The sequence below is a fragment of the Plecotus auritus genome, assembly GCF_963455305.1.
Source record: "Plecotus auritus genome assembly, chromosome: 8".
Lineage (NCBI taxonomy): Eukaryota > Metazoa > Chordata > Mammalia > Chiroptera > Vespertilionidae > Plecotus > Plecotus auritus.
Window position 1 is genome coordinate 57730979 of NC_137782.1, and position 27571 is coordinate 57758549.

Consider the following 27571-nt stretch of genomic DNA (forward strand, 5'->3'; position numbering starts at 1 on the left):
CTCTATGCCAGTTTTAAAATTTCTGGGACTCTAAGAAAAGGATGGAGTATGAATCTTAGAGGAACCTACAGCTTTTAACCCACTGCTGGTGTTCAGTCTCCTCCTTAAATTTAAAAACACGGAGAATTTGTTTTAGTGATATGTTAAACTTTTAGAACATTTTTATTATGGAAATTTTCAAATTCACAAAACATCGAGAAAATTGCAAAATAATTTTCCATGTATCCATCATCTAGTTTCAACAGATGTCATTTTCCCAATCTTTTTTATATAGCAACCCTTCCACTTTATCTTTCTGAAATATTTTAAAGCAATGCCCAGATAGCATATTATCTCACCTACAAGTATTTCAGGAGCCTCTCTAACAAACAAGCCCGCTCCTTTCTGTTTCATAGCCATAGCTAGCAAAGCTATCAATGGTACTTTAATAGCATCCTGAGTTTGTCATGATGCTTGTCTTGCAAATGTCTTTTTACAGTTGGAACTTGAATCAAATTCCAAACAAGGTCACATGTTGCATTTGATTATCATGTCTCTTAAATCTTTTTAAAATCTTTAACTCTGCCTTTCCGTCCCCTTTTTAATATTATATCTGGGCCATTTTTTTTCTAAATAATATCCCCAATCTAGATTGGACTGATTCTCTATATTTCCTGTAAAATGATAGTTGAATCTAAAGTTTTCATAAGATGTAGGATCCAATTTTTCATGGGTTATCTTGTTTACATCATTTTGCTTCACATGAAGCGATAGATAATATTTAGTCATTCTCTTGTCATGATGCTTAGATTGATCAGTGAATCCTTGTGCTGCAGTCTGCTCCCCATTATAAAGTTTCTCATCATCTGTCACCTGATGGTTTTAGGATCTATTGATTATTTCATTGTAGGATACAAAATATTCAAGACAAACTAATTTAAGGAAGGTTTTGATCCTTATTAAATCTTACCTGGTGTATGATAATCTATAATTCATTCCCCTTGCATATTTTTACAGGTTTGTATTGTATTTATATTTTTCTAGTCATATAGAATGCCTTATAGAACTACTAATTACTTATTTGTTCATATTTTCTTTCACATCTACAAGTGAAACTTAATTGGACTGTGATTTATACCCCTGCTTAGAACAGTTCCTGGAACATGTAATGCTGTTTATTAAAGGAATAAACTTATGAGTATGTTTTCTAAAGAATAGGAGCCTGAAACTTGACTGAACTGTGAAACGTTTTTGCCATATCCTAATTCCCTCAAATTTTGGGCATTTTGGGCAAAGGGATAGAAGTTGCAAGAGCTTTGTTGTCTGTGTTGGCAGAAGGAGGAAGGATGGCAGATTGGTTTGTAGGTGTTTAGATGGGGACAGTATAAAAATAAACAAATAAATGTAAATATATAAAATATATGTATATATAAAATATATGGACATACATAAACACACACACACACACACACACAGCTTGTCTATTTTAGGTTGCCCTTAACAGTCTTCGATCTGTGTGCTGTAAGACTTCAGAGCAGGAGTGGGGAACCTTTTTTTCTGCCAAGAGCCATTTGGACATTTAACACCATTCCAGGGCTGTACAGAATTATCAGCGTAAGAATTAGCCTGCTCTATTGGGTCAAACATTTAATTAACTCACCCCAATGCCTTGGCAGGGCCAGGCCAAATGATTTCTCGGGCCTTATAAGGCCTGCGGGCCAGACGTTCCCCTCTCCTGCTTTAGAGGAACTTGGTTTTGAGTGCCCAGCACCCATTTCAGGGCCAAGATCATGATGGGTTAAGAGGCAGGTGGATTTTTGCCTCTACCACATGGTGAAACTGGAGGTTTGACTAGTATTTTGGGTACATAAAACTTTCTTCAAATGGCAGTGAAACTTATGATGTGTCCAACGAATTGAGTAGTATACAAACCAAAACAACCGAAAATGTTAACAGATATGATTAAGAGTTCTGCATATAAAAATGCTCTCCAGAGAGAGATCATTACCGTGAAACAACGAGGAAAGGTCTCACTGCCTCTCATTGGCTATCTAAGAAGGTTGGGCTAACTGGACATGTTCAAGTACATACTCTGCTCACTGGAGCAGGCCCGGTGTGGATATTCTAAAGGAACTGAAAGTCTCTTTTACTTTAAATAGGTTTAGGTGTTGACAGTATCTCCAAAGTAATTAGAAGGTGGTGTAGTAAATTTTCTTTCACACCATGCTTTTAACACTTGATAGGAAAAGAACTTTATAGGCCACAGAACCCTTGGAGCCATGTATATTTCAGAGTTCAGGGATTTTTTTTTTTTTTTTTTGCATTTTAGGTAGTTAATATGGTATATGTAACATGTTCTATGTAACCCCCCATGGAGTCTCATGGGGCATCAAGTAATTAAATAGATGCCTGTTTCTAAATGTGAGTACATAGTCACACCTATGAGGGTAAAAGAGATTACAGAGATCCTCACATCAGCTCAGGCCAGGTTTGTCACAAAACTGCAGAAAACTTTTAGAGACTTTAGAATATCAAAACTGAGGACAAGACATTATGGACCTGTCCATGGAAAAAAGTTAAATAACTATCCTTTTCTGGAAGGAAAAAAAGCCAAATTAACAAATAAAGCAAATATTATTATTAAAGGATTATAAACCCATCATGTAAATTACTTTCTTCTGAGAATTCACATAAGTTTTAACTATATAATATAAAGAAGGCGTATGTATATGATTAAAAAATGTTTCGAAGCAAGTGTAGAAACAGGACCTTCCATCTAAAACAGCTTAGTTCTTCGCCCTGTGTGCCTCTCGAAGCCTAGTAGTTAGTGGAGAGAAGGCTGGTCTCTGGAAAAGCCTGCTGCCGCCTGGGGAGTGTCAGAGCACTCGCTGACTCTCAGTGCTTGAGAAACCAGCGTTGTCACTGAACTCTGTCCCGGCTTTGGGCAGTGGACCTTGGTCCGAAATTGTTCTTCCTCCCCAGCGCTGCGGGCAGGTACAGCGCTTCTCCCGGAGATTATGTGGATGAACACAATGGGGAGGCTGCCGGGAGAGTGAGATGCTGCATGTTCACTGAGTCTAGCCCTCTTCTCTACCTTTTTGTAATGAACATTAGCAAGTTATCAATAATAACATAATCTACCTATGAAAAACTAAAACGAAAATCAGTTTATCTCATACACTTTTAAAAATTAATCAAGTGGTCATGTCCCTTTTAAATTTATTTTGGAAGGTTTGTTTCTAGTGTTTTCTATAGAAAGCTCTCAATTACCTGATAAACTACCTGTGATAGTTTTACCTGGGCTAAAAAAGGTCTTCTCTACTTTAAAATGTGTTTTTTTAATGGCTTAGTTTATTCTCTCGCTTTTATATTTTAACCTTTGCATTTAAATACATTTTGGCATAAAGTGTGTGAAGCAAACACCTACCTAATTATTTTTCTTTAAATGCTAAGCAAAATTTTAGTATTGTTTATTAAAGAATTTTTTGTTTCCTCATTGATTTTAATGACACTTTTATTATAAATTTTTCTATACAACCATTGCTATGTCTGTCCTTCTATAGTAGTACCAAATTGTATTAATTTACTTTACTTAAAGCAGATATGTATATACATACGTACACACACACACACACACACACACACACTCACACACACACTAGAGGCCCAGTGCACAACATTCGTGCACTGGGTGGGCGGGGGGCGGGGCGGCCCTCAGCCTGTACTGCATCCTCTCGCATTCCGGGCTCTGGGACCCTTTGGGGAAATGCCCACCTGCCGCAGAGGCGGGAGAGGCTCCCACCACCGCCACTGCACTCGCCAGCCATGAGCCCGGCTTCTGGCTGAGCGGCGCTCCCCCTGTGGGAGCTCACTGACCACCATGGGGCAGTTCCTGCATTGAGTGTCTGCCCCCTAGTGGTCAGTGCACATCATAGTGACCAGTTGTTCTGCTGTTCAGTTGATTTGCATATTAGCCTTTTATTATATAGGATATAGTAGGGTTTCCCAACCTCTTCATAAAGATATTTCTTAGCTATAATTATCATACATTTTGTTTTCCAGATAAAATTTAGAATCATTTTATAATCTCATGTTCTTCCTCTGCTCACTCATTTTTCTCTATTTGGCATTTTGTTTGTATTTACATTAAAAGTCTAATTTAATTTTGAGTCATCGATTAATTTTGCTCAAGTACTTTTCAGTAAAATATCTGTATGAAAGATTAAAGTACTTGGTTCATTTAAAAGTTGATATGTGAAATTATTTTGGTGTTTGAGGAGTGTTTGTGCTGCTGAATCCTGTCATGATTTTTGTTAAACTGGCTTGTGAACTAGGTCAGATAATCAGTGTCAGATGTTCAATATCTAAATATATTAAAATGAGGAATTATGGGGACACTTAATAAAACATATGCCTTCCTACATCTTTCAAGATAAACTATAGGTAGATACAAATGCTCTGCAATTACTATCAGGAAACTTAAAAATTACAATTCTTTTCTAAATCTGCAAAGTTAGTTGGTTGCTCATTGTTAAAATATCATATTTCTTCTAAAGATTGAAAGCTGCTTATAAGATAGGTGTGTGAATATTGCGTAAACTGAGAGATTGGGGACTGGCTATTTATCTAGAAAGGATTTCCTCGAGTGAGTTCTGGATGGGATTTCAGAGGAGGGCAGGTTACTGTTTTGGTAGGAAGCTGCAGAGGTCAAGGCTGAAACTCTGAAGCTGGCAGTGGCTGGAGATGAGAGAGGGTGGTTGGGGAAGCCCGGATTCCCTGTGATTCTCACTGTACTTTGCGTTGAGGCAAGGTTTGGATGAGGAGGTTCTGCACTCAGCCTGAACACTGGCTGGCTCAGAGTCGGCACTTATTGCAGCCCGTGGAGTAAATGTGAGGAAGAAGAAAGGGAGGCCTGCAAGGTGGATCAGAGCCTGTGGGGTCGAGTTGGAGGGAAGGGTGTGAGTTTTTGTGCAGGCATGTCAAACTCGCGGCCAGTGGTTCACATGCCTGCTGGCCGCGAGTTTGACATGCTTGTTAAGGTTTTTCTGCCGAAAGAGAAGGAGCAGCTATGGGTTTGGAACACTAAATTCTGTCAGCAGTACATGAACATTCAGGGTGGAACAGGGGTGCAGGAGAGAGTGAGGGGTGCAGATGGCTTCCATAAAATTTTGTGGCATTCTTACCATGACAAAATAATTGAACTTTGAGGATGTGCCCTATACAAACACTACATCTTCATCCTAGAAAAGAAAGTCAGCAAACTATGGCCTGGAGCCAAATCCGGCCCACAGCCTGTTTTTATAGATAAAGTTTTATTGGAGCACAGCCCCACCTGTTCATCTACACAATATGCATGGCTGAGTTCATGATGCATCAGCAGAGTTGAATAGTTGTGACAGGGACTTTATGGTTGCCGAAAAAACAAAATGTTTACTATCCGGCCCTTTAAGAAAATATTTGATGACCTCTGTTAGACCATTGATCTTAGTGGTGCCATTCTGGGAACACTAGCCCAGTCAGAGAGTTCAGACAAATTGGTATATCAATAGTCTAAGGAAGTTTAGGCCATATGACTTCCTATGAAGAAATGTACCCAAATTTTGTGTTGTGTTTGAAGCTAAGTATTTAAGTTGTTGCCTTGTTTGTCTTACTTCTGTCTCTAGTCTACTGTGGCCATTTCTGTGACCATAAGTCCACTAAAGCACACTGAGTATCTGCTGTCTTTTGATTCTGTCTTGAGCTATCCTGCTATCCATAGTTTGGAAATTAGAATCCCAATGCTAAATATCAAGTTTAGAGATCTTGCTGTCTCTGCTAAGGAGAGTAATTTCTCAGCCAGCTCTTTTTATTTCTCCTGGCCAGTTTTATGTGCTGTGTTCCCAGAGGAACCGTTCTTTTCAAAACTCTCCCCAAACCATCCCCCTTTTTCTCATTGTGTCTTTGTTCCTCTTTTCTGCAGTGTCTTTTCTCCTCAAATATATTTTAACGGCCTTAGAGAATAATTAGGAAGCTGCAGAATGTTTGTGGGAAAGAGGTGACTTTTACATATTAAGGATCACATTTTAGCTTTTTCAGTGCAGCATTCATAGGGTGTTGTTAAAAACCACTCTAAAGGCACAGGAAAAAAGCTGAGGACCAGGCTGAATATATAGGTGGAGGGATTATATGTCTACTAGGCTAGAGATGGTGAAATTATCTTCAAGATGGTAATTGGTGAAATCAGGTAAGCATACTCCGTATTGATTAATCAGTTGTTGAGGACATACTGTGTAGTAGGGCCTACTGTGCTAAATGCCAGGAAGATGACTGAGGCTCATTTTCTGCCTTGAGGAACTGCCAGACTAGATGATGAATAAACACTTCCTTGCATGCATTGTTTTCAGATGAAGTAGGAAGAAAAGTCTAGAATGAAAAGGACTGAAATGTGACAGGACTAAAATGAGCAGACTGGGGATAAGAAATAACAAAACAAACCAAAAAAGGAAGAAAGAAAACCAATTTGAACTTCCTTAGAGAAGACAACCGACCACCCTGTGGAAATCAAGGGTGGAGAACTCCAGGAGACTGTGGAGCGCCAAAGCAAAGGCAGCGGGAGACTCAGGAGACCTGAGATAAAAGCTGAGATTTCATTGAAAGGGCTTGTTGTCTTATAGCCTAACACTTCCTCATCTATTACAAATTTGTATAATATACACTATGTATGATACTTAGATATGGTAATATACCCCATTATATTCTAATTTATGTAGCAATGTTACATAATATTCTCATATAGTAAGATATTTTATATATACAATATATATAACAGTACTCCTTACCAAGGCTAAGTAAATACTAGGAACTTTGCTAAGCACTTCATATTATCTAAGTTAATTCACACAACAGGCAGGTATGATTATGCCAGCATTTCCCAGGCACGAAGCGTGCAGCCTGCAGAGGTTAGACACGTTGTCCAGCGTCTCCCAGGAGGTAAGTGGCACTCCCACGCAGGCATGTGCTGCTCTACTAAGTTAGAGGCTCCTATGGAGTAAGTTTGAGAGGTGAGCTTTTGATTTTAAGATGCACTGAGGAGAAACAGATGGACTCCTCCTAATGGTTGGGGTGAAGGCAAGAATAAAACCAAGAGTAAGGACTAGAGGGAGGGCGTGTGTGAGGGAGAAGACAAGCACCAGCTGTGAAGACAAGCCTAAGCGAATTCCCATCCTGGCTCTGCTGCTTGCCAGCCACACGGGTCAGGCAGCGTTCCCACGCTCATGTCCTCGCGTACAATGGGGCTGTATCTTCTGCCTTGTTAGTATGTAAAGGGTCTGCAGCTGTGTCTGGCTCATAGCAGACACTCTGTTGCAATAGCTGCTGCTACTACTACACCTCTTACAGTTCCCACGACTCTGATTTCACGTTCTTCCTCCTCCTCGTACTATTACTGCTGCTGCTGCTGCTACTACTACTACTATTATTAGAGCAGCAGTAGTTGGAATGATTAATGGAATAGAAATTTGCTAACAATGTCTAGAATTGTTACTTAAGTTCTCAATTTGATCAGAAGCAATGTTCCGCATTCATTGCAATATGTAGTGAGCAATTGCAATGGCAGGTCTCCGTGTAAGCTCATCAGGAATTAAAATACGAATACGTTATTTCCTCTTAACTAGTATATAAATTAGTTTGGGCTTTATACCACACGTTTTTGATAAGCCATATATTCAAGAAAAAGAACTTTGGGAGGTCCTCTTAATGCACATTGAAAGCTGATCCACTGAAGCAGGGACCACACTGAACTCTGGAAGGGTAGTCAGGGCTTAAGTAACTGCAGGATGATTTGAAGATCTCTTGGTCTATTTCCTCATTCTCCATATAACCTCAGTTTTCTTGTGTTATATGGTAATCTTGTCACCTTATTTGTAAGTTCAGACAGTTATCAGGATACTTTATTTTAGTGAATCTCCTAGGCTTGGCTGTCAGAGTTTAATTGAGCACCTATGCCAGGTGCTGGGTAAGCAGGATGACTGGGGTCCCAGTCCCTGGCCTCTGGGAGGACAATCTCTACCTGAAAATCGTTTTTATATATCCTTGCTCAGAGGGGAAAGCATTTACAACAACCTTGAAATGGAACCTTCCTCACCCAATAAGAAGAAGACTGACATGTGACAGTTTGATATTCTTTTATTTAACTATAAAGTAGCAACCTGGACAAATGTACTTTTCAGCACATCTATCGTAGCCACATGTTTATATTTATAGAATGAGAAGTGGTGCTAATTCCCTGGTATATTAACAGGTCTTACTCAAAATGTTCTATTTTTACACTGGAACAAAATTGCTGAAGAGAAACATTTTAAGGCAAGTAGTTATTATAGCATACTTATCAAATTATATATTAAATAAAATTCCTCAACTGACAAGGAGCGTAATCTGAAAAGAAGTAGGTTAGCTTCAATCCTATATTGTTTATATCAGATTTCTTCAAACCTACTTTTATTGTAGGTTGCTGATTGCTTTGGTGTTTTCTTTTAGCTAAATTTTTACCATCTCACTAACAAATGCAATCCTCTTTTTAATATGTAATAGATGACATGGGAATCCAGAATGGATTTTCAGAATTCACAGAAAGACCTCCTCAGTTTCGTGTATACAATAAATAGTGTTTGTTTGTTCTTTTTAATTTGAGAGGTAGTCAAATAGGTGAATGGATAAATCTTGCCAACACTTGGGCAGCTGTAATTTCTATAACAAAATGAGTGAGTTTTTATTTGACTATTACTCTGTTATACATTAAGTAATAGTTACCATGGTAACCTTTGTATTACATTATAACATTTAAATATAAGGTGATGTGTTTACAGGAAAAGACAGTATATTAGAATTTTTAAATATTTGGTGAAATATAATCACTACTAAAATAGATGAATTTGTAAAATTTCACTTGTATTCTTTCGGAGTTATGCACATTTCCAACCAAAATGATGAACTGCATTTATTTATTTTTGTGATGTTATGGGGGAATATTTTTTTTTTAAATAACACTTGGTAAATACCACATAACATTTATTAAATACTGGTAATTGGCCTTGCAAGGAGAAAAACAAAATTTGAATGTGGCTAATATACTAGTAAGAGTTTGAATTTAACGTCAATTTTGATTGATAAAATTGTATCAAATACATGTTTTTGTTTTTGCGTATCTAGTTTGGCAATACCTAGTCTGACTAGTTTTGTTCTCACATATAGTTGAATTAGCAGCCACAGTTTGCTTGTGCTTGCAAAAGCAAAATTAAATGAGCCCTTGAAGGAATCCTTGTGGCTGTTTCAGGAAAATGGCCACTATGCTGAAATTGTTGAGATTGATTGTTGACTAGTTTCTTTATTAAATATGGACCCAAACTAGCCATTTCTTGTTGCCAGTGTAACTCTGGGCAATTAGGCTATGTCATCACTGTTTATTTTACTGGTTTTTAGGTTTTAGTTTTTTATAGTGGCTTTTCAAAATTATTATCTCAGTGTATACTAACTGACAGTCATTCCCAACTCTTGAGGAATTGTTTACATAATCCTCAGTGGACTGTAATATGGGACTGTGAGTTGGAGGAACAGGGAAGGAGGGCGACCATGTGCTGGACACCAGCTTTCCTGGACATGTTACATATGTTGTATAATGTGTTCCTGATGACACTGTGATAGAGCTTTTATTACTCCCTTTTTACAGCGGAGGAAGTAGGGTTTAGAGCAGTTGCATAACTGACCCCAGGTCATTTTGCTGTGTGTGCTTCTGAGCTTTCTGGGTGATCTGACTTCAAAACAACCTCTCTTTACTTAGGAGGTTGAGACTCCACTTTTGACTTGTACAGTGTGCGCTCCACTTTTACAGTGGAAATAGAGAACATTGACCAAAGGTACTTAAAAGAAAACCTTTGCTAAATGATAATTTTAGTAATCCGCTTTTCTCTACAGCACAATAACAATCTGTTAAGGCCCTGATTATGAAAGTTATCTTATCTTTCTAAATGTCCCCAGTTCTCCTTTGTTGAAACCAGGCATAGGACAGAAATCAAAATAAACCAAAACAAGTGCATTCTGGGAACTTCAGGTTCAGGACTAAAGACTGTCCATTGACTGACCTTCAGTTTTGAGCTTTGAAGTTCAAAAGTGGACAGGTGGAAATACTGCCTTCTTCATTGCCCTTTGGTGCAAGATATATTCTATGTTGCAGAGTAAGTGCCAACAGCAGCAAAATTATCGTCCCCTCCTGCTACTATAGTAAGTCAGCAATGGCCCTTCTGTGGTCAAAATGGCAAATTCAGCAGCAGCTATTCGACAGGGATTTGCAAAAACTTCCCCGTGGCTGTTAGGAATCTTATTCAGCAGTGTCTTTGAAAACCCAATTCTGTGCAGAATTAGCTATGTAGAAATGACCTCAGTTGTGCTTTTTTTTTTTTTAAAGAGTTTTAAACAAATGTAATTTTTAATTTTTCTCAATACGAATTTTGCACTTAGCGCTGAAAAGTCTATTGGGTACCTATACATATATCCAGTATTCTTAAATTTAACATGGTTCAAAATTTTCTTTTCATATTAATGTAAAGCCTTCCAAAATTCCTGGCTTTATAGAGTCAGTTCACCACACAAAGCCACTATACATCACTTAGGTTTGTGATGAAAGAATGGAATTGCAGCTGTGTGAGTATTAGAATACCCAAACATGAATTAGACTCACAAGCATTTGGCAATAGTTCAGAAAATGAGCTTAATCTGGTTTCATCTGAGACTGCTTTTCTCTGTTCTACAACATCCCCCCAAGATGTTGTGTCTGATATCAGATCACAACGTAATGGGAGTGACGCAAAATCAGAGAAAGCCTAAGAATCCAGGGGTGCATTTGCCTTCCCCAGGGATTTTTTTTCCTTCTATTTCTTTTTTTTTTTCTTTCTCCCAGATTCCAACTCTGAAATTCAAGGTCATTCACCTATTAGATGAATTAATTATAAGCCAGGAAAGCAGCATTCGTTGTACTCTGATCTCACTCATATCTATAATTAAGGGTAAATGTAATCTTCCTTTTAAGAAATGTACCACCCACCCAATGCATTTAAAGTGCTGACTGAAAAGAAATAATAGTTCAGAGCAAGATGATTTTAGTTTAACAAGAAAAAAGTTGATAATTTAAGCATGAAGCAGTCAGTTCTATTTTTGATTACCATTCAGTTATAAATCTAATTTGAGATGTATGCTGCTTTTCTGTTACTCAATTTTAATTCATGCTTTGCATTCTTGGTTGCATAAGCCAAGTTCAGTGGTTGATCAAGGATGTTAAAAAGCTTTCCCCAAAAGAAATGGGGGCAGGGTTGAGAATCTGTTAGAAAGACAGTCTGAGACCCAGACCTGATGTCAAACAAACAAAAACTGTAATTGAAAGGGACCCTCACAGAACGCTGCACTTGGCATTAGAGTGGCTATGTTGGGACTGGCTCTCTGCTAAAGAATTGGCTGCAGGGGGTAGACCCCAAAATATTTAAGCCTGATGGACAATATCAGCCTATTTAATACTTCGATTAAAGTATGTTGAGTCTTAAAAATTGTTTATCTTTCAATAAAGTAAGGAATGAATAAGGGGAAGAGCTCATCTCATCACCTTGCAGACAGTTAAGCAAATGCTAAACTCTGGGTTTAAGATTTACAGGTTAGCTTTTTGAGATGCCACATCTTGCTTCCAGTGTTTCCTGGCAGACGTGGGCAGCCTTCTACTGGGACCCAGTATAACCGCAGAGCATGAGCTTGCACAATGTCAAAACCTAAAACCTCGCTAACCCTATATAAGGCAAAGAGAAATTGACCCATTTTTAAAGTAGACTTTACCTTTCAACCTTAACCTTTATTAACCATAAATTTGTCTTTACACTATATGTAGGTAAATTCATATATAAATGAATTCCTTGTCCATTGTATGCAATACTTAATTTACCTTATTCAATCAAATTAATGTGTCTTTTTAAATTTGTAAACTCAGATTTTTCAGCTGGTGGAAAATTTTTTATCTTTCTTATTGCTACAGTTAAGTGTGTGACGTAAAGGCCAAACAATAGTCAATGGTCATTGTTCATTTCACAAGTATACTCTACAATGAGAACACATATATTTTTATCTTAATTTCCCCTGGGGGCTGAATAGGGCCCTCTTAAGTGTGAGGAAATGCTTATTTTTGTTACATTAGAAGAATGATTCTGTTGTCAAGTGAAAAAGAAAAAGGAACAAACAAGTCTAAAAAGATAGACACAGAAATGTGCTTTGTGGAAAAGAGATTAGCATGAGCCACTAAATGTTTGTCGGCACTGTCTGGTTTTAGACTAAGTCACTCTACATAGTTCATGTGGCTGGCTGCACATTCTAGAGCTGGATACATGATCTATTTACAACTGGCCCATGAAATAATTTTCTTTTACATTAACAACAATAAGATGAGCCACAGGCTCTTAGCTACCGTCTAGCTATCATTTTATATTTTTCACAGCACTATTGCGAATGCTGCTAAAATACAGTATTGCAAGTTTTTTTTTTTTTCTTTTTATGTTGACCTATTGAATGCATCTACTTTCTTGGGAGTGAAAACCTTTGCCACCAGTACCAACAAAATAAAGCAATAGTTAAGCTCATTAAAAAGACAACCAAGCATTTAAAAAAATCTGCTCAGCACTTTTCTGAATATTTTGTATAATTTTAGAAAAATAAACATGAAGAAATGGGGTAATCCATGGTTACCAGAAGGGAAGGGGAGTGGGGAGGACTGAGAAGGTAAAGGGGATCAATTATATGGTGAAGGAAGGAGACTAGACTTCAGGTGTTGAGCACACCATGGCATATGCAGGTGTCTTATTATAAAGTTATTCACCTGAAGCTTAAGTGTGTATTAAGTATATTGTTATTAACCAATGTCACCCAATAAATTTAATTAAAAAGTAAAGTACAAAAATATTGTCAATAATACAATTTTAAACTATTTCCAATGAAATAAAGACTCCTTTGTAGATTTACCAAACTATAAGGAGGTTGTGATTTAAATCACCTGCAGATTTATTGATTCAAATTTCAAAGAAAATTTGGATTTGGACTTAAATATAGACTTTGTTAATAAGATTTACCAAGATCAAGATTTTTGATTGAGATTCTAAAAATGTTTAATGCCATTCCTAAAATGACAAAGAAATCATTTGATGATATACTGTTGGACTCCTGATTTTGTAGAAAAGTTGATTATAAAGAGCTCTGTATTTTAGTTTGTCATTGCATAGCATTTTGACATCTTAAATTCAGAAGAGACAGTAATTGAGCATGTGGATGCCAGATTTTTATCTGGTATATAATCTGGTTTTTATTGGCTATTTATTTGGTAGATATTAAGATACTTACAGTGAGCTGATTACTCAAAATGTGCTTCCAACCTAAAATCTCACCCTTGAAGTTTTATTTCAAAGTAAGGTTTATTATGTATCCCTTCAAAAAGTCTGAAACTGGAATCAGGCAAAAGCTTGTCAGTGGCTGATTAGTCCTTTATCTATTACTCATCCAGCACTCACAAATCCCTGGGAATGGAAGGGTCTCTTTATGATATTTAGCTATATGGCAGTGGAAAGGGGAGGTTTGAATTTTTGATTTTCCAGCTTATGGGTCATATTTGACCAACTGCTTTCACTAGCAGACATGCCACTTTGTTGAGCTATTTAGGAATCAAAAAGACTGCCTTAATTTAAAACAAGGACCCTTTGTTTTAGTTGGTGACTGCCTTGTGAAATTTTTCAGTTCTCAGCGGGTTAACCAGGGAACAGGGGCAGAGTCATAATTGGCCTATTTAGAGTATTTTGCATGTGAATAGTGTGTTAGTGAAGCATCCCTAAGTCTGTTGTGAGTGACATGGTGATTAGAATTTAGATTAGGGAAAACACATTCTGTACTTTATCAAGGACAGTAATTAGTTCAGTCAGTAAAAGTTGATTACAAGTAACGATAAAGTTAGATTTTTAGTACTTAATTTTAAAATTTCTTTATTAAATAGTAAATTTGTTCTTAATATAAATGGTAGTATCTACACTTGTTTTCCTTCACATCAGAATAATTAAAAGAACAATGTGTTCAATGCAGAGCATAATCAGACGATTTATATGTTATGGGTAAGTTTCTATGTAGTTTTTAGAAAATGTGATATTATATAATCTTTCATATGTCATCATTTTCGAAGGTTTAGTAATTTGTCACAGTGTGATAAGTTAATGATATTTGTGAAAGTTTTCTCGTGTTCAGGTAAATGTTTAATCTGTGGGGATGTGTTTCAACCTCTGATAGTCCTCAAGAGGGCACCTAAAGTTCTTTAATTTGTTCCTGTTAGCGTAGAAAGCCTCCTGTTCCTATGATTTTGGAAGTTAATGTGAGGATTTGAATTTCCTCCCGGATCGTTGGCATTTTCTTTTCTGTGGGTGCTGCGTAAATCTGTGGAGGATCGTGCTGTGCCGATGCAGAGGCAGGGTTCTCAGTGGACTTAAGCATCTATATCTACACTCACCCCCAATGTGAGCAGCCAGGGAGTTGTGTGCGTTCGGAAAATCAGATGCTTCTTGGTTCTTGTTAAGGAAGGGCATGAATAGTTCCCAGATGTGAGCTTAAGTAGAGATAAAGAAAACATTAGTCTTACATAAGTGCCCTTTTCTTTTAAATCAAAATGTTAGTCCTCTTAAAAGATTAAAATATTGCTTTGAAGGGAATCACCTTCTACCTTCCTTTCCAAAGTAGGAATTAAAAATTCACCAACTCTGTGCTAGCTTCTTAGACTGCTTTCTTTCCCTTTTTGTTTTGTTGGGTTTTAATTGTTTCAGCTTAGCAGATGCTGTTTTCTTTATTGCATTGGTTTAACTACTAACAATCAGTTGGGGGGTGGTGAATGTGAAAAATTAACCTTATATGTTTGTTTTCCCTTTTTAACCTTTCAGCAGAGTCTCCTTGGAGGTGACATGGATATGGGCAATCCAGGAACCCTTTCGCCCACCAAACCTGGTTCCCAGTATTATCAGTATTCTAGCAATAACCCCCGAAGGAGGCCTCTTCACAGTAGTGCCATGGGTAAGGTATCCTCTGTTTGAATGCCTGAGTGATTATTAGGAGTCTCTCTTTTCTTTTTTTTCAATATCACCCTCTCATCCTATTCCCCTCCCCACCCCCCCCCGCCAAAAAAAGAAAAAAAAATCATAAAATTTTGCTCAATAGTCAGGCTCATGATTCCCCCTCAGTGCATTGGGTGGGTATGTTAACAACCTATAGTAGAGGAAGAGCTATTATAGTGAGCACTTATTTCTTATGTTCTCTTCGCTGCCCATATGAGAAAGATTTTAAAGAATCAGAGTACTAAAAAGTTAAATATGTGCACTTTTATGAAAAAGGCAGAATTTGAATTCTGCCAGGATAAAAGGTGATCATGGTAGCAACATTTTGCTAAGGTAACGATTTAAGAAAATCTGGTCTAATCTAAAAGGCTTCCTGGTTTAATCTGCTTTAGTTAGGAAAATGGGCCTGCGGGGAGCTCACAGCCTCTTCATTTTCTTTCAGAGGTACAGACAAAGAAAGTTCGAAAAGTTCCTCCAGGTTTGCCATCTTCAGTAAGTACTGCTTGTTTCTGCTTTGAATATTATTAATTTCATTCTGTTTTGTGAGATGTGAGGCCAGAGGAGGAAGTGAGGTTCCATGCACCAGAGCTGCAAGGTTATCTAGAATGTGGATGAGGAGGGAATGTCCTGCACGTGTGGCCACCTGACCCACCCTGGAGTGATTAATGGCATATTCTGGAAGACGGGGGTTGTGTGGGTATTCAGCAGGTGAAGCTCTGAAGGGGGCCTTGAAAAGGTGCCTGAAGGTCCAGGAGTTTTACCTGTGCAGAGCTTTCAAGAGAATGAATATTAGTTTCATGTGTTAGTTAAATTCTTTGTCAGTATTATGATGATTTATGGATTTGCATGCGAAAGGAGATTTGTGAAGAGGATTTAGGAAAAATTTACATGGTTTTCAGGCCAGAGTGCAGAGAGAATGTCTCTATTTTCTAAAGAGGTTACTGAATAAGTCTGCAAAGGTGGCTGCTTCCGTAGCCATTTGTGTCTGGAATACCAGGTGACAGCAAGAAGAATCCAGCTGTAACCAAAAGCATTCTGGGTCTTTCTAATAGCGAGCTAAATGCAGGAGTGGCTGAGGTCCCTCCAGTCCCCAGCATAGCAAACAGTGGTTGTGATCACAATGAAATATGTGATATCTTATTTTCATTTCTTACATATATTTTCAGATTTGAGGTCCTGGTTTGGTGTGTGTGTGTTTTTTTTTTTTTTTTTCACTTTAAACTGGTCTTTTTCTAATAATTTCCTCTTCATATAGAATAAAAATATGAGTTTTTCTTTTCTCGTTTTCTCCTTCCTTTCTACCACTCCCCGCCCCCCCAATTCTTTCCTTTCTATGAGATAGATATTATAATTTAAATGTCTGTTCTGTAGGACACTGGTATTCTTTGAAAAGAATGATAATGGGCCTATTATAAGTTCTTACACTCTAAAATAAATTATATTTGTATTTCTGAAAATATATTACTAAGCAATTCTTGCATATTTATTTTATTTTATTTTGAATAAATTAGAAGAATAATAGTTTTTGCAGATGCACTGTTAGATTAACCCAAACACCTGTGTATTTGACTTGATTTCAGTTAAGTTCATCTAAAAATTTATTAAGTGAATATATCAGAATAACTCTTATCAGGGGGAAAAAAGCAGATTTTGTATGCTGATTATCATAAACTTGGCCATATTGAAGAGGCATCCAAAAGTATCCATAAATATAGAAAAATATTGTGTAAATAAAACTGCCAATGCATATAGAATAGTCACTTTGGACTACCAATAAGTCACTTAATATGTACTGAGTGTTTATTCTTTGATTTTCCTATGTTGTATTAAAATTGACTAATATCCCCTTAGGTTTTTATAAGCATAGTTTAAGCTTGAAATTTGTGGTGGATTTAATGTAGATGAAACTTTAGCTCTTAATAGCTTTTATGAAAACGTGAAATGATATAGTCCTCACAGCTGTTTACATTTTAAACATTCCTGAACCTAATACGGACAGCATTAAGTACAATAAGTGAACCTTTGAATATTCTGAAATGATAGAATAGCTCTGTGGTATAAAAGCCAAGCAAAACTTAAAGCTATAATGCCCTATTTTTGCCTCATATTCAAATCCATTTAGGTTGTTATTGTTTTTTTCCAATGCTAAAATAATGCAGAAATCTGCAGTTTCTAAGGAGTGCTTTGGTGTGGCATTAGAAATTATCTATCTGCTTATTCATTGTTAACAACAATTTCTCATAATTCATTGTATATTTTTAAGTATTTCCCTGGAGGGAACTGGCCACTATAGAAAATTGTCTTAATAGCAAATTTTTTTTTGCTATTAAGACAATTTATGTGTTGCTGATATGTTAACAAATATTAAAGTACATTTTCCTTCTGAATAAATCTGGATTTGGAAATTTAGTTTGCATTGTTTAATTTTGGGGTTTTGATGATCAGTTTAGGAATTACTATTCATAGAAAGTGTATCTTGGCCACATATTTTAATGGTCCTTATAGAACATCTTGGTAAATAGGGTACCTTTTTTGAAAGACAAGGAGGGAAATTCTGTTGAAATGGAAATTTTACCCTTTTTTGTGTGCTTGACTTTTTGTTTTATTCAAGAAGAAGAAGAACATAGCTTGGTTGATTTTTGGAATCCAATAATCTATTTATTGTCATTACTTTAAAAATAATCTAGCTCTGTTTAAGTAGCAGTGTAACTTAGTTTATATTAGCTTTGTTGTATGTATTGATTACATGCATTACCATCAAACAAAATGTATATTTTATTTTGACCCAAAGAGATGGTCTGTAGTAGACACTGTAACACTTTTGCCCCAGTAGATCTATATTTCTGTATTTTTAGATCTTTGCTATGTTTAATTCTCTTTTTAAGCTCAGATACACTTATGTATATTTATTTGATAAGAGACACCTCTAGAACTTGCTTCAATATATATGAATATTTTTATAACAAATAACAAAAATTGCGGTTAATAAAAGGTTTCCTTTGGAGTGATTATGACTAGATAATGACATTTATGTTTTCTTTCTTACATATTTACCATGATAAATAGTAATAAATCTGTCACAATCTGTTGTGTCAACTCCACTTGTTTTTTTGTTTTTTTTTCAAAATGGGACCTTGCTCTTCCTTAACATAAAACAAAGAAAATTGAAACTGTGACATCTGCAATCAGATGTTATTGATGACATGACTGTGGGGCAGAGGCTGGACTTCTCTGGTGGCCATTAGGCTGGGTCTGGTAAGAAATGAAGAGAGTGAGGGGCTTGCCTGGCCCTGTTTTTGAGAATACTGCAGCATCTGTGGGAGAGAGAAAACGTACGCCTGGCCCAACAGCGTGCCATGGAACTGGCAGGTCCTTGAGCGTGTGTCTGTGCTCTCTGCTGCTTCTAGAGCCCTCAGGTCACTGAGGAAGCCCTACAGGGGCAGGGGCAGAAGGCCATCCTGCAGGGTCTGTGGCACAGGCGCAGTGGGGAGGGGGAAGTCCTTCCCTCTGGAGAACAGGCCTGCAGCAGGGCAAGGGAGATGTTGTGTTTAAAGGAAAGGCTGTGTGAAATGACAACTCGCATTGCCCAGAGCCCTGCTTAGCACGCAGAACATTGTCATGTTCTCTGTTCAGGTTCTACCATGTGCTCCTTTCAGTCCCATCCCAGGCCCTTGTAGCCCTTATCTGGTGATGAGACTTCAGTCAGAAAGCTCCTTTTGTTGATGCCAGCTTGTTTCTCTTAGCTAATTTCTAGACTCTACTTGTGAACTTCTTATTAGTTTGATTTCCACATCTTGGTTTTCTTTTTAAAACCATTTATCATCTTAGTATTTTTCAACTTTACTGCTCTTTTCAGCAGTTGTCTTACCCTTCGTATAACCTAATAACATACTAAATCATGAATTTATGCAGAAAAATCCACCATTTTAAATCACATTTTTTGAAAAATGATCCACGATTCTTAGATGTTAACACAGGAGCATTAACATCTAGAAAGCAAAAACTTTTCATATTATGTAGTTTCAAAATATTTTTTCCAAACACAAAGACATGCATCTCCTTTCAGAAACATTCTTGTGCCCATCAGTATGTAAATACATAAGGCTTTAATCTTATAATTTGGAATGTTTCAAAACAATATATATTTTACCAGAAACTATTAATAACTACAATCATTTAAACATTGGTGGAATCTATCTCCACTTCTAATCCAGTTTTGAATCCACTGTCACTCTCCGCTGAAATCCCTAGAACCTCAGAGTTGTCTGGAAATAAGTTTAATCCTTAGAAATAGTTTATGGTTTTGTATATCACTAAGTGATCCTTTATTCACACTGTACTTTTCAGTAAAGTCTATTTTCTGTGTTGAATTGCAGTTTTAGTTTTGGTGTTATTGTTTGTGTGTTTGTTTGTTTTTTATTTGAAATTTAGGAGGATCTGCCATTGTATTAAGTAGTCAGAGATCATTTTGGACAAACGGATTTTAAGGAAGACAATCTCTACTATCATAAATATTCTAAAATAAAATTTAGACCCTCCAAGAAAACTTGAGACCTGAGTTAATCATCATATGGATTTGAAAAATAAAAATTCAATGTTTAGCGAAAAAATTCTAAATAAAATCAAATCTTAAAGTTCTGATGAGACTTCCTTTTATAGAAGAGATTACTAGAAAATCACGAAAAGGTGGATAATGCTGATGACATTAATTATTTTGTGTGATTTCCATTATATTAAAAACGCTTCATATTTGAAGTTTTCAAACATGATGTTGAGTTCATATTGGAAGTTATTTGGAGAAAAAAAACTTTTCTCAAATGCATGAAGAGATCACAATTTAAAAGAGAAGTTGGTAAATTGTTTCTTCCATATTAGAGGCCCAGAAATCTTATATGATCAAAAAATTCAGTACTTAAAATGCATAATTTCCCCCATCAATTTTAAAACTGATCATAAGGAAGTCACAACGATGCTTTATCATGTCAACCAAATTGTAACTTCAGTGACAAGACAACTTTTGTTAAAATAAAATTTATATTAAGTTTAAAATGATCTGTCAGCCACCTGGGCTCGATCTTGAATAGGAATGTCTAGAAGTAGCCAGCCAATTGTGTGATGAAAGGAGCCTCTTTAAAGGGCCATTCCTGGAGAGGTAGGTACTTTGCGAAAACATAGGAATTTACATTGAAATGTTAGGATAAGTCACAGTATTCCAACTTTAAACAGTATGACCATTTTTCAATTAAAGATACTGAAGCATGAAGTTTGGATATTAAACTTGTGCTTACTAATTATGAAAGTATATAGGTAGGTGAAGGATAATGCAATTAAATCATCCCAAATAGGGAAAACATAATATTCACACAATTTATATAGAATGTGACACTGGGAAATACCTTGAAATTTGATAAATATTCACCACAGTATTCCTTATTTTGTGCAGTTAATACTGAATTCAGTAAACCAAAAGCTTCCAAAGTTCAGCATATTCATTGTTTCTTTGAAAACCAATCATATTCTCATTATTGCAGTTAGAGGTAATGCTTTTTACAAATGGCTGGTTATGAAACAAATATAGGAGAATCTCTATATATTTAAGTTTTCATTGAGGGTTCTTATTGCATTAAAACTATTTCAAAAGCATACAAGACATGCAAATATACAACATATATACCATTAGGCATTCCAGTCCTTCAGGAGTTTGCTACAATTTTCTATATTTTTGTTTAGAATTTTGAAATAATAGCATTTAGTGTAAAATTAGAATCATTTGTTGAGAAATGAGAAATACATTTCCGGGAACTCTTATTTTGGACCTTACTTTATCACGTTCATTGAAGAGTATATTTGGTGTGAAGTCATAGATTTCATCTGAGTGGTGTTTAATTATTAAGAAATCTAAGAAGCCGCTGCAAGGCTGCTTTACCTAGATCGAGAATTGAAACAGGGCTTGCATATGTTTTGAAATTATAAAAAGTTATTCTGGATCTGTGAGTTTATTTTATGCTTGTGGAATAATATAGATGGTTGGCTTAATATTCAGTCGACTACCACTTTTGCGAACCTTAAATATTTCATGTATTAAAGAATTTGTTTTATTTTTAACATAGAGATTTTTTTCCCATTTTTTCCTCCATCATTGATAATTACTGCATTTCCAAGGTGTGTTTCCTGGTTTCAAACATCTAAAGTTTTTGTTTGAAAATAATAAATCAAAGTTAGATAGCATTTGGGAAGACTAAATAAGATTCTCTCTTAATAGGTACCAATAACCCTAAAAGGAATGAAGGGTCTCTTCAAAAATAGCAAAGTTGTATTTCCTTGAAGCAGATGAAATTGTCAGGCTGTTGACAGACACTTGCTTTTGTTATTGTTGTTTTGTTTTTTTAATAAATTTCACTGAATTCTTAGACTGAACATAATGTTGCATTTCAAAGCAATAGTATGAGATTCTCAGCCTTGATCCCAACCTTCCCAAGCTGTGTTTGTGTACACGAGTGTGGGTGCTCATTAAGGATAGAGCTTTTATAAAATGCAGTGCAAAATGTGTGGTTTTAAATGCTCGATTATTTTATCTCAAAGCAGCAGCATGCGAACGATTCCCCTTTTTAAAGTTGCAGCAGCTGCAGAGGTGCGTGCGGGCTGGTTAGGACTTTTTGGCTTTGCTTGAGCTTATGCTCCCTCTTCAGAGAAATGAAGGTAGTGCAGAAGATTCAGCATTTTGTAGAGTTTCAGGGGTGGAAAATAGGATTGAAGTTTTGGTGAGAACTATATATTCAGTTCTGAAAGAATGGCAAATTAGATTTTGAAAAGGATATTTTAATAATTATATTTCAGTGTTTTAATGATACTCATTATTGTCTCTCTAGTCTAACTTTTTCATCTGAGGAATTAATTAATCATAAATCTGCTACTAGGGTTGAAACTTGATATATAAGCGATTACTTCTAGAGTAATCAGAAGAGGATCTGTGTGTATATTAGGTTTCACTAAATTTATTTTGAGTATTCGGTGGAACAGAAGACTGGGGACATTTTTTTCTGAAGTCCTCTTCATAGCAAGTTGTAAAGAAAAATTTGTGTTCTGTTGCTAGAATTCAGTTGTGTTCGCAATGACAGTAATTCAAAGGCATTTCCTTTGTGAAGCATGGACTCCTATTAGAAAGACTTACATTTTCTCAGAAAAACAACCCTTGTGGTACATTCCTCACACAGCCATATAAAAACTGTCACTGTCACCACTTACAGTTGCCATTTTAGAAAAATGCTGTTTTGAAACAATTATTTTGATATTATGTGAGAATGAGTGCCTAACTGTCTAGAGCAGCCTCCTCCCTCCCAACCCATATCATTCTAAATATGCCTTCTGGATTATACTTATAATAATATTGTAATGGCTTCATTCTACCGATTGGCACAGTATATCATTATATCATTAGCTGCTATGAGAAAGCAGTTTCAAGTAGGTGGCTGATTTCTTAGCGTTAATGCTTTCAAGTAACCCTGTTTGGGGAATTCGGTTGTTTCACAGGTGCTCAGGTGTATTAACCCAAGGTACAATAATATTTTCTGGCTTGCTTATTATAAAATGAACTTGAAGCACAAAATAATTCAATAATAAGTAGAGTATAAAAACTGGGGCTTTGTCATCATGAGAAAGTCTAATAACTTGAGATGTTAGCAGATGAGCTAAAAATAAAATTTGTGAAGGATGCAGCAGTGCTAAGCTCCCTTCATTACTACTGAAGCTGAGATTTTAAAAGAACATTCATGGCCTGGTGATGAAAATTTGCTCAATCAATTTGAATTTTTAAAGTCATTAAGCTAAATAGAAAATAAACCTATTTCTGTAACTAATGTACTATTTGAGCGTATTATTATGTAATAAAAAGGTACAAATTCTGCCATTTAATACTAAGACATATGCTTTATGAGTGAAATTTTATTGCCAAAGCCTATGGGTTCCTCATATAGTGCCTTCATATGAAGTTCATGTTTAGATGCATATAAGACATTGCCACATATAATCTATAGCTGAATTTGTAGTGCTAGGCAAAAGAAAAGAAAAGAGGATTAAGCATATTTATTATGGACGTATATAGTTAGAATTACAAAAATCAAACCCCGATAGGTAATTCTTTTACTTGTAAAACAAAATAATGCTACTTTTGTTTTCTCTTTAATAAATTACATCAACATCTAGCTATTAAGTGGATCCCTAAAATAATCTGGGAGCACCAAGGGGAAAAAGCATTTTCAGAAGTTTTCATTCATTCATTCATCTCTTTCTTCATACATACTCATTCCAAGTCTATTGTTCAACTAAAATAAAACCTAGACATACCATCTATTTGAACATTTCTTTCTCTCCCTTATGCCCTTCATTTAAATCGTAAAGCTTCATAACCAAGATTCTTCATGTTAAGGAAATCCCCATTGTTGTCTCACATCCCAGTTTGTGGAATGGCCTTATCATTTTCAAAAGCAGAAAGTCTGGCCTTTGGAGATGGTTGTGCAATCAAAATAAAATAACCCTCAGTATACCACAAGCACTTTTTGTCCTTTGGGTTTATTATGTGTCCACCTTAAAGAAGGTAAGGGTCTTATTTTATATACATCCTTTTTGTCTCATAGAAGCTAAACTCATTGTGTTATGCACATTACTTTGAAATATATTTCCAATGAATAAATATAGCAATAAAAATGGTATAGTAGGGTAGAAATAAAGAGCTCTTTCTAATTTCATGTGTAATATCCTCTATTTACCCAGTGGCCTTGGTAAGGTCACACATCTATTTCATGGTTTACAAAATACATATAAATGGTGTCTGTTTAATGAGATGATATTGGTATACTAATACACATCCTTAACATAGTGTTTACTCTGTGGCAAACATGAGCACTTTGCATCTATTTTAAATCATTTAATCCTACCAAAATTCTGTGAGATGGGTACTACTATTTATTCATGGCTAAGGAAATGGAAACTCAGAATACATTAAGTATTCAGAAGTTTCATCTCACTGTCAATGAGTCTCAGTACCCCCAAGTAGTGCACTAGTGATAACACACAACTTGCACCCACTAGGCAGATCTGTTAGAAAGACTAGACAGCCCAGGATAGCATTTCTGTAATGGAGACAGAATGGTCCAGTGCTTAAGAACATGGAATCTGATCAGCTGGGGTTTTTAATGGTGGTTAGCATAGTCCTGTCGCATTGTAATATCTAAGATATGGTAACAGCTGATGATAGTGATGACAAACACTGCCATTGTTAACATTAGCAACATGGTAACTCCTATATCTTCTGGCACTGGAGAAGAATTCAGCAGATAGTTTACCAGAGTAGTTGGTAGCAGGGCAGAAACTAAGAGCAGAGTCTGGAATGCAGAAGAATCCTGCCTATCGAAGGTCACTTGGTGTTTCTGAAATGATAAAATACTAGAGGCCCGATGCACGAAATTCGAGTAAGGGCCTTGGCCCCGCCCTGCCTGCTGCCGCCACAGCCGGGGGACTCTTCCGCCTCTGCTGCTGCCGCCTCTGCTGCTGCAGCCTCTGCCACAGCCCCCGCCAGCTGTGCATTGTTTGGAAGGAAGGACATCCGGAAGGATGTCTGGTCTAATTAGCAATTACCCTTTTATTATTACAGATTGCAAGTGCTTTGTGTATCTTCTTGTCCTTATAGTAGTGTCTCAGTCAGGCCAAGGCATCCAGTCAGCCTTTTTCAATATGAGACTGCTCACTCCACAAGTTTGTGCTAAAGTGTGGACTCCATCTTTTTTCCTTTGAATGGGACATAAGTCCAAGATGACAAAGCTCCTCACAGTGATTCCCCCTGTCAATAGCTGGTTTAGCCTAAATCAGCCCTGCCTCTAAGTCAGGGGTGGGCAAACTTTTTGACTCGAGGGCCACAATGGGTTCTTAAACTGGACCGGAGGGCCGGAACAAAAGCATGGATGGAGTGTTTGTGTGAACTAATATAAATTCAAAGTAAAGGAGCGGATGGGAGAGCAAGAGAACCGGATAGAACAGCCGGATCCGGCCCGCGGGCCGTAGTTTGCCCACCCACGGCTGCTCTAAGTGATAGGAGATGCATGCTTCTCCTTTCACATTCTATCAGTGTTTTTCTATAATTGGCCAGAGCTGGGTCCTGGGAGCGATGCGTGCTTCCACTTCGGTAGGCCTGGCTCCGGTGCCCTTGGTAAGGGAATGTTAGGCCTGGGGTTTTAATTCGTCTGGCAAGATGAAGATGAGTTGATGAGGTGGTTGTGTGTGGCAGTTTGTTTCTCTTACCAAGTCAGAGTTTGATTTGTTTAGGACTGTTTAGGTAAATTTCTAACATTAAACAGGACTTTTAAGGGTAAAGTCGAAGACTTGCTGGATTCTGGCCTTTGCCGCATTGTAATGTGTTTTTTCTCAGTGCCATTGCTGAAATCATAAAAGTATTTTTGCTTGTCGACTGTGGGAAACTTAAAACAATTTTTTATAAGAGCTGATTACTTAACTCTTGCAGTTAGGGGGGAAAAAGAACATCTGAAAAAGGGATCCGGGGAGAAAGAGCATAGTCTCTACATTCCACCAGGATGTCTTTCCCCAGCCAGTTTTCATTCACAGAAAAACCAGGCACCACGTTGGGTTCCTGGGTAAAGGCCCTTTTTGGATGGACATCTTCTTCATGTCCCTGAGCAGGGACCAAGCGTCCATTCACAAACAGAATCTCTCCCTGGGAAGCCAGATAGATCCGAGGGAGCCACCTTGGTCTGTTGTCATTGCCACCTTGTGGATTACAAAGGAGATTGGTTTTCTGCAAACTTCCACTTAAATGTGGCTTTTTGTAGCAAGTGCCCTTTGGCACTGGATTGTGTTCCTCACCGAGAGGATCCTCATTTGTTCAGCAACACCTCACTTCTCCACTCGCAGTTCACTTACAATTCTGATGAGAGTGTTTTTTCAGGAAACACACATTTCACTTTTTGACCTAGGAGCATCTGTTAGAATTTTTTTAATACTACTTTGGCATTCTGAAAGTGTTAATGTCTTTCATATCTGTTTAATGCTATTTAGGGATATTTATGATCACCTCTTGGTTACTCGGGGTAAAGAGTGTCGCAATTTTTTTTAAACAGACAGGAAAGCATTCACATGAGGAAACAGATTGCTTTAAACATGTGCTTCCTGCGACAGTAAAAAGAACAAATTAGATTTAACACTGTGTAATGAATGCACAAATGTGTACGTTGAAGCTTTTAAAGGCTTTATGTTCAGTTCTGGTCACTACAAAAATGGAGTCATCTGTAAAATATAAAGATGCTCCGGTTACTCTCAGGCTCCTAAAATGCCCAGAAATGCAGATCTGCCCCTGATGAGGCCTCATTGGAATCGGAAAAGGCGTGATATGTTAATGTTGGAGAGAAAGAGGCCCTTACAGGCCGCACTCAGGTTCAACCTGGTTAAAGTCGGATTCTGTGCCTTTAGCAAGAAAATCAGAATGTGCCGGACAAAGGGAGAAGGCTTTATTTCCACCCTCCTCCCTCTCTGGGGGTCAAGGAAAAAAATCCATTATTCTCAACTCCAAATAGTCCCCTTTCTTTCATGAAAGAAAAATAAGAAAATCTGCTGTTTACTTACTAGTGCCTACTAAGATTTAATTACATAAGGAAAAGATTCCTTTTCTTATTTCTGTGAGCCAGTTTACGCTCAGGTGTGCTGGCTGGCAGGGAGAGACTGGAATCTGAGGTATATTTCTGGCTAGCCAGCGTGGGGAATCGGGAGGCATGGATCCTCTCCCCAGAAGAGGCCCGCCTCGTGGTGGGTTTCCCTCCCCTGTGCTTTCAAAGCTAAGGATTTGCTGCACACTCACCATCTTTCTGGCCAAGCAAGGCCAGGACAGTGTCCCTCAGGGGGGAGCAATAGTTTGGGGACATCTGACTCTCTTCTATCACATACTGAGGTACTAATATCAAAACAGACTGCTTGTCACCGCACGCTGGGGCAGTGCTTTTTTTGGCTGCCGTGGTTGAAATGAAATGGGCAAGCTGTAGTCCACTTGGCATCAGAAGGGGCTAAGGGAGGCTGGGAGATCAGAGTCAGACTGTGAATGCGAGTCACAGCCAATGGTTAACTTCCTTTTTGTGTGTCACTTGGCAGCAATGAGACTGGTGGTGATTTTTTTTTTTTTTTTTAACCGTGGGTGAGAGTTCAGAGCCTGAGAAGAGCCGTAGACACTGTTATTGTGCTTCCTCATTCAGTTGACTTGTGTTGATTTCTTGAGGCCACTACAGCTGTTCCAAGTGCCAGCTTCAGGAGCTGTAAACATGGCCATCAGACTTCGGATGAGAAAGGTAATCAGATAAGAGGTGATCCACACAAAATCTTGCTGCTGATCACGAAAAAGTCAGAGGGAAATCAGATTCTTGCAAAGGCAATAAAGCCAAAGGATAATGTATGCATGT

At 37.2% G+C, this 27571-nt stretch overlaps 1 protein-coding gene across 38 annotated transcripts in view; it reads left to right on the forward strand.

The window, feature by feature from the left end:
- Positions 1–27571, forward strand: part of TCF4 (transcription factor 4) — a 341673-nt gene that overhangs the window by 206828 nt on the left and 107274 nt on the right. For 29 of the 38 annotated variants that reach the window (XM_080686315.1, XM_080686322.1, XM_080686323.1 and 26 more), the window contains 2 exons: positions 14949–15078; positions 15562–15611. In XM_080686315.1, coding sequence (XP_080542441.1) covers positions 14949–15078; positions 15562–15611 — 180 coding nt within the window. Of the gene's footprint in view, positions 1–13765; positions 14136–14434; positions 14532–14948; positions 15079–15561; positions 15612–27571 lie in introns of those variants that run through there. The other 9 variants (XM_080686351.1, XM_080686350.1, XM_080686317.1 and 6 more) reach the window with 4 other exon arrangements.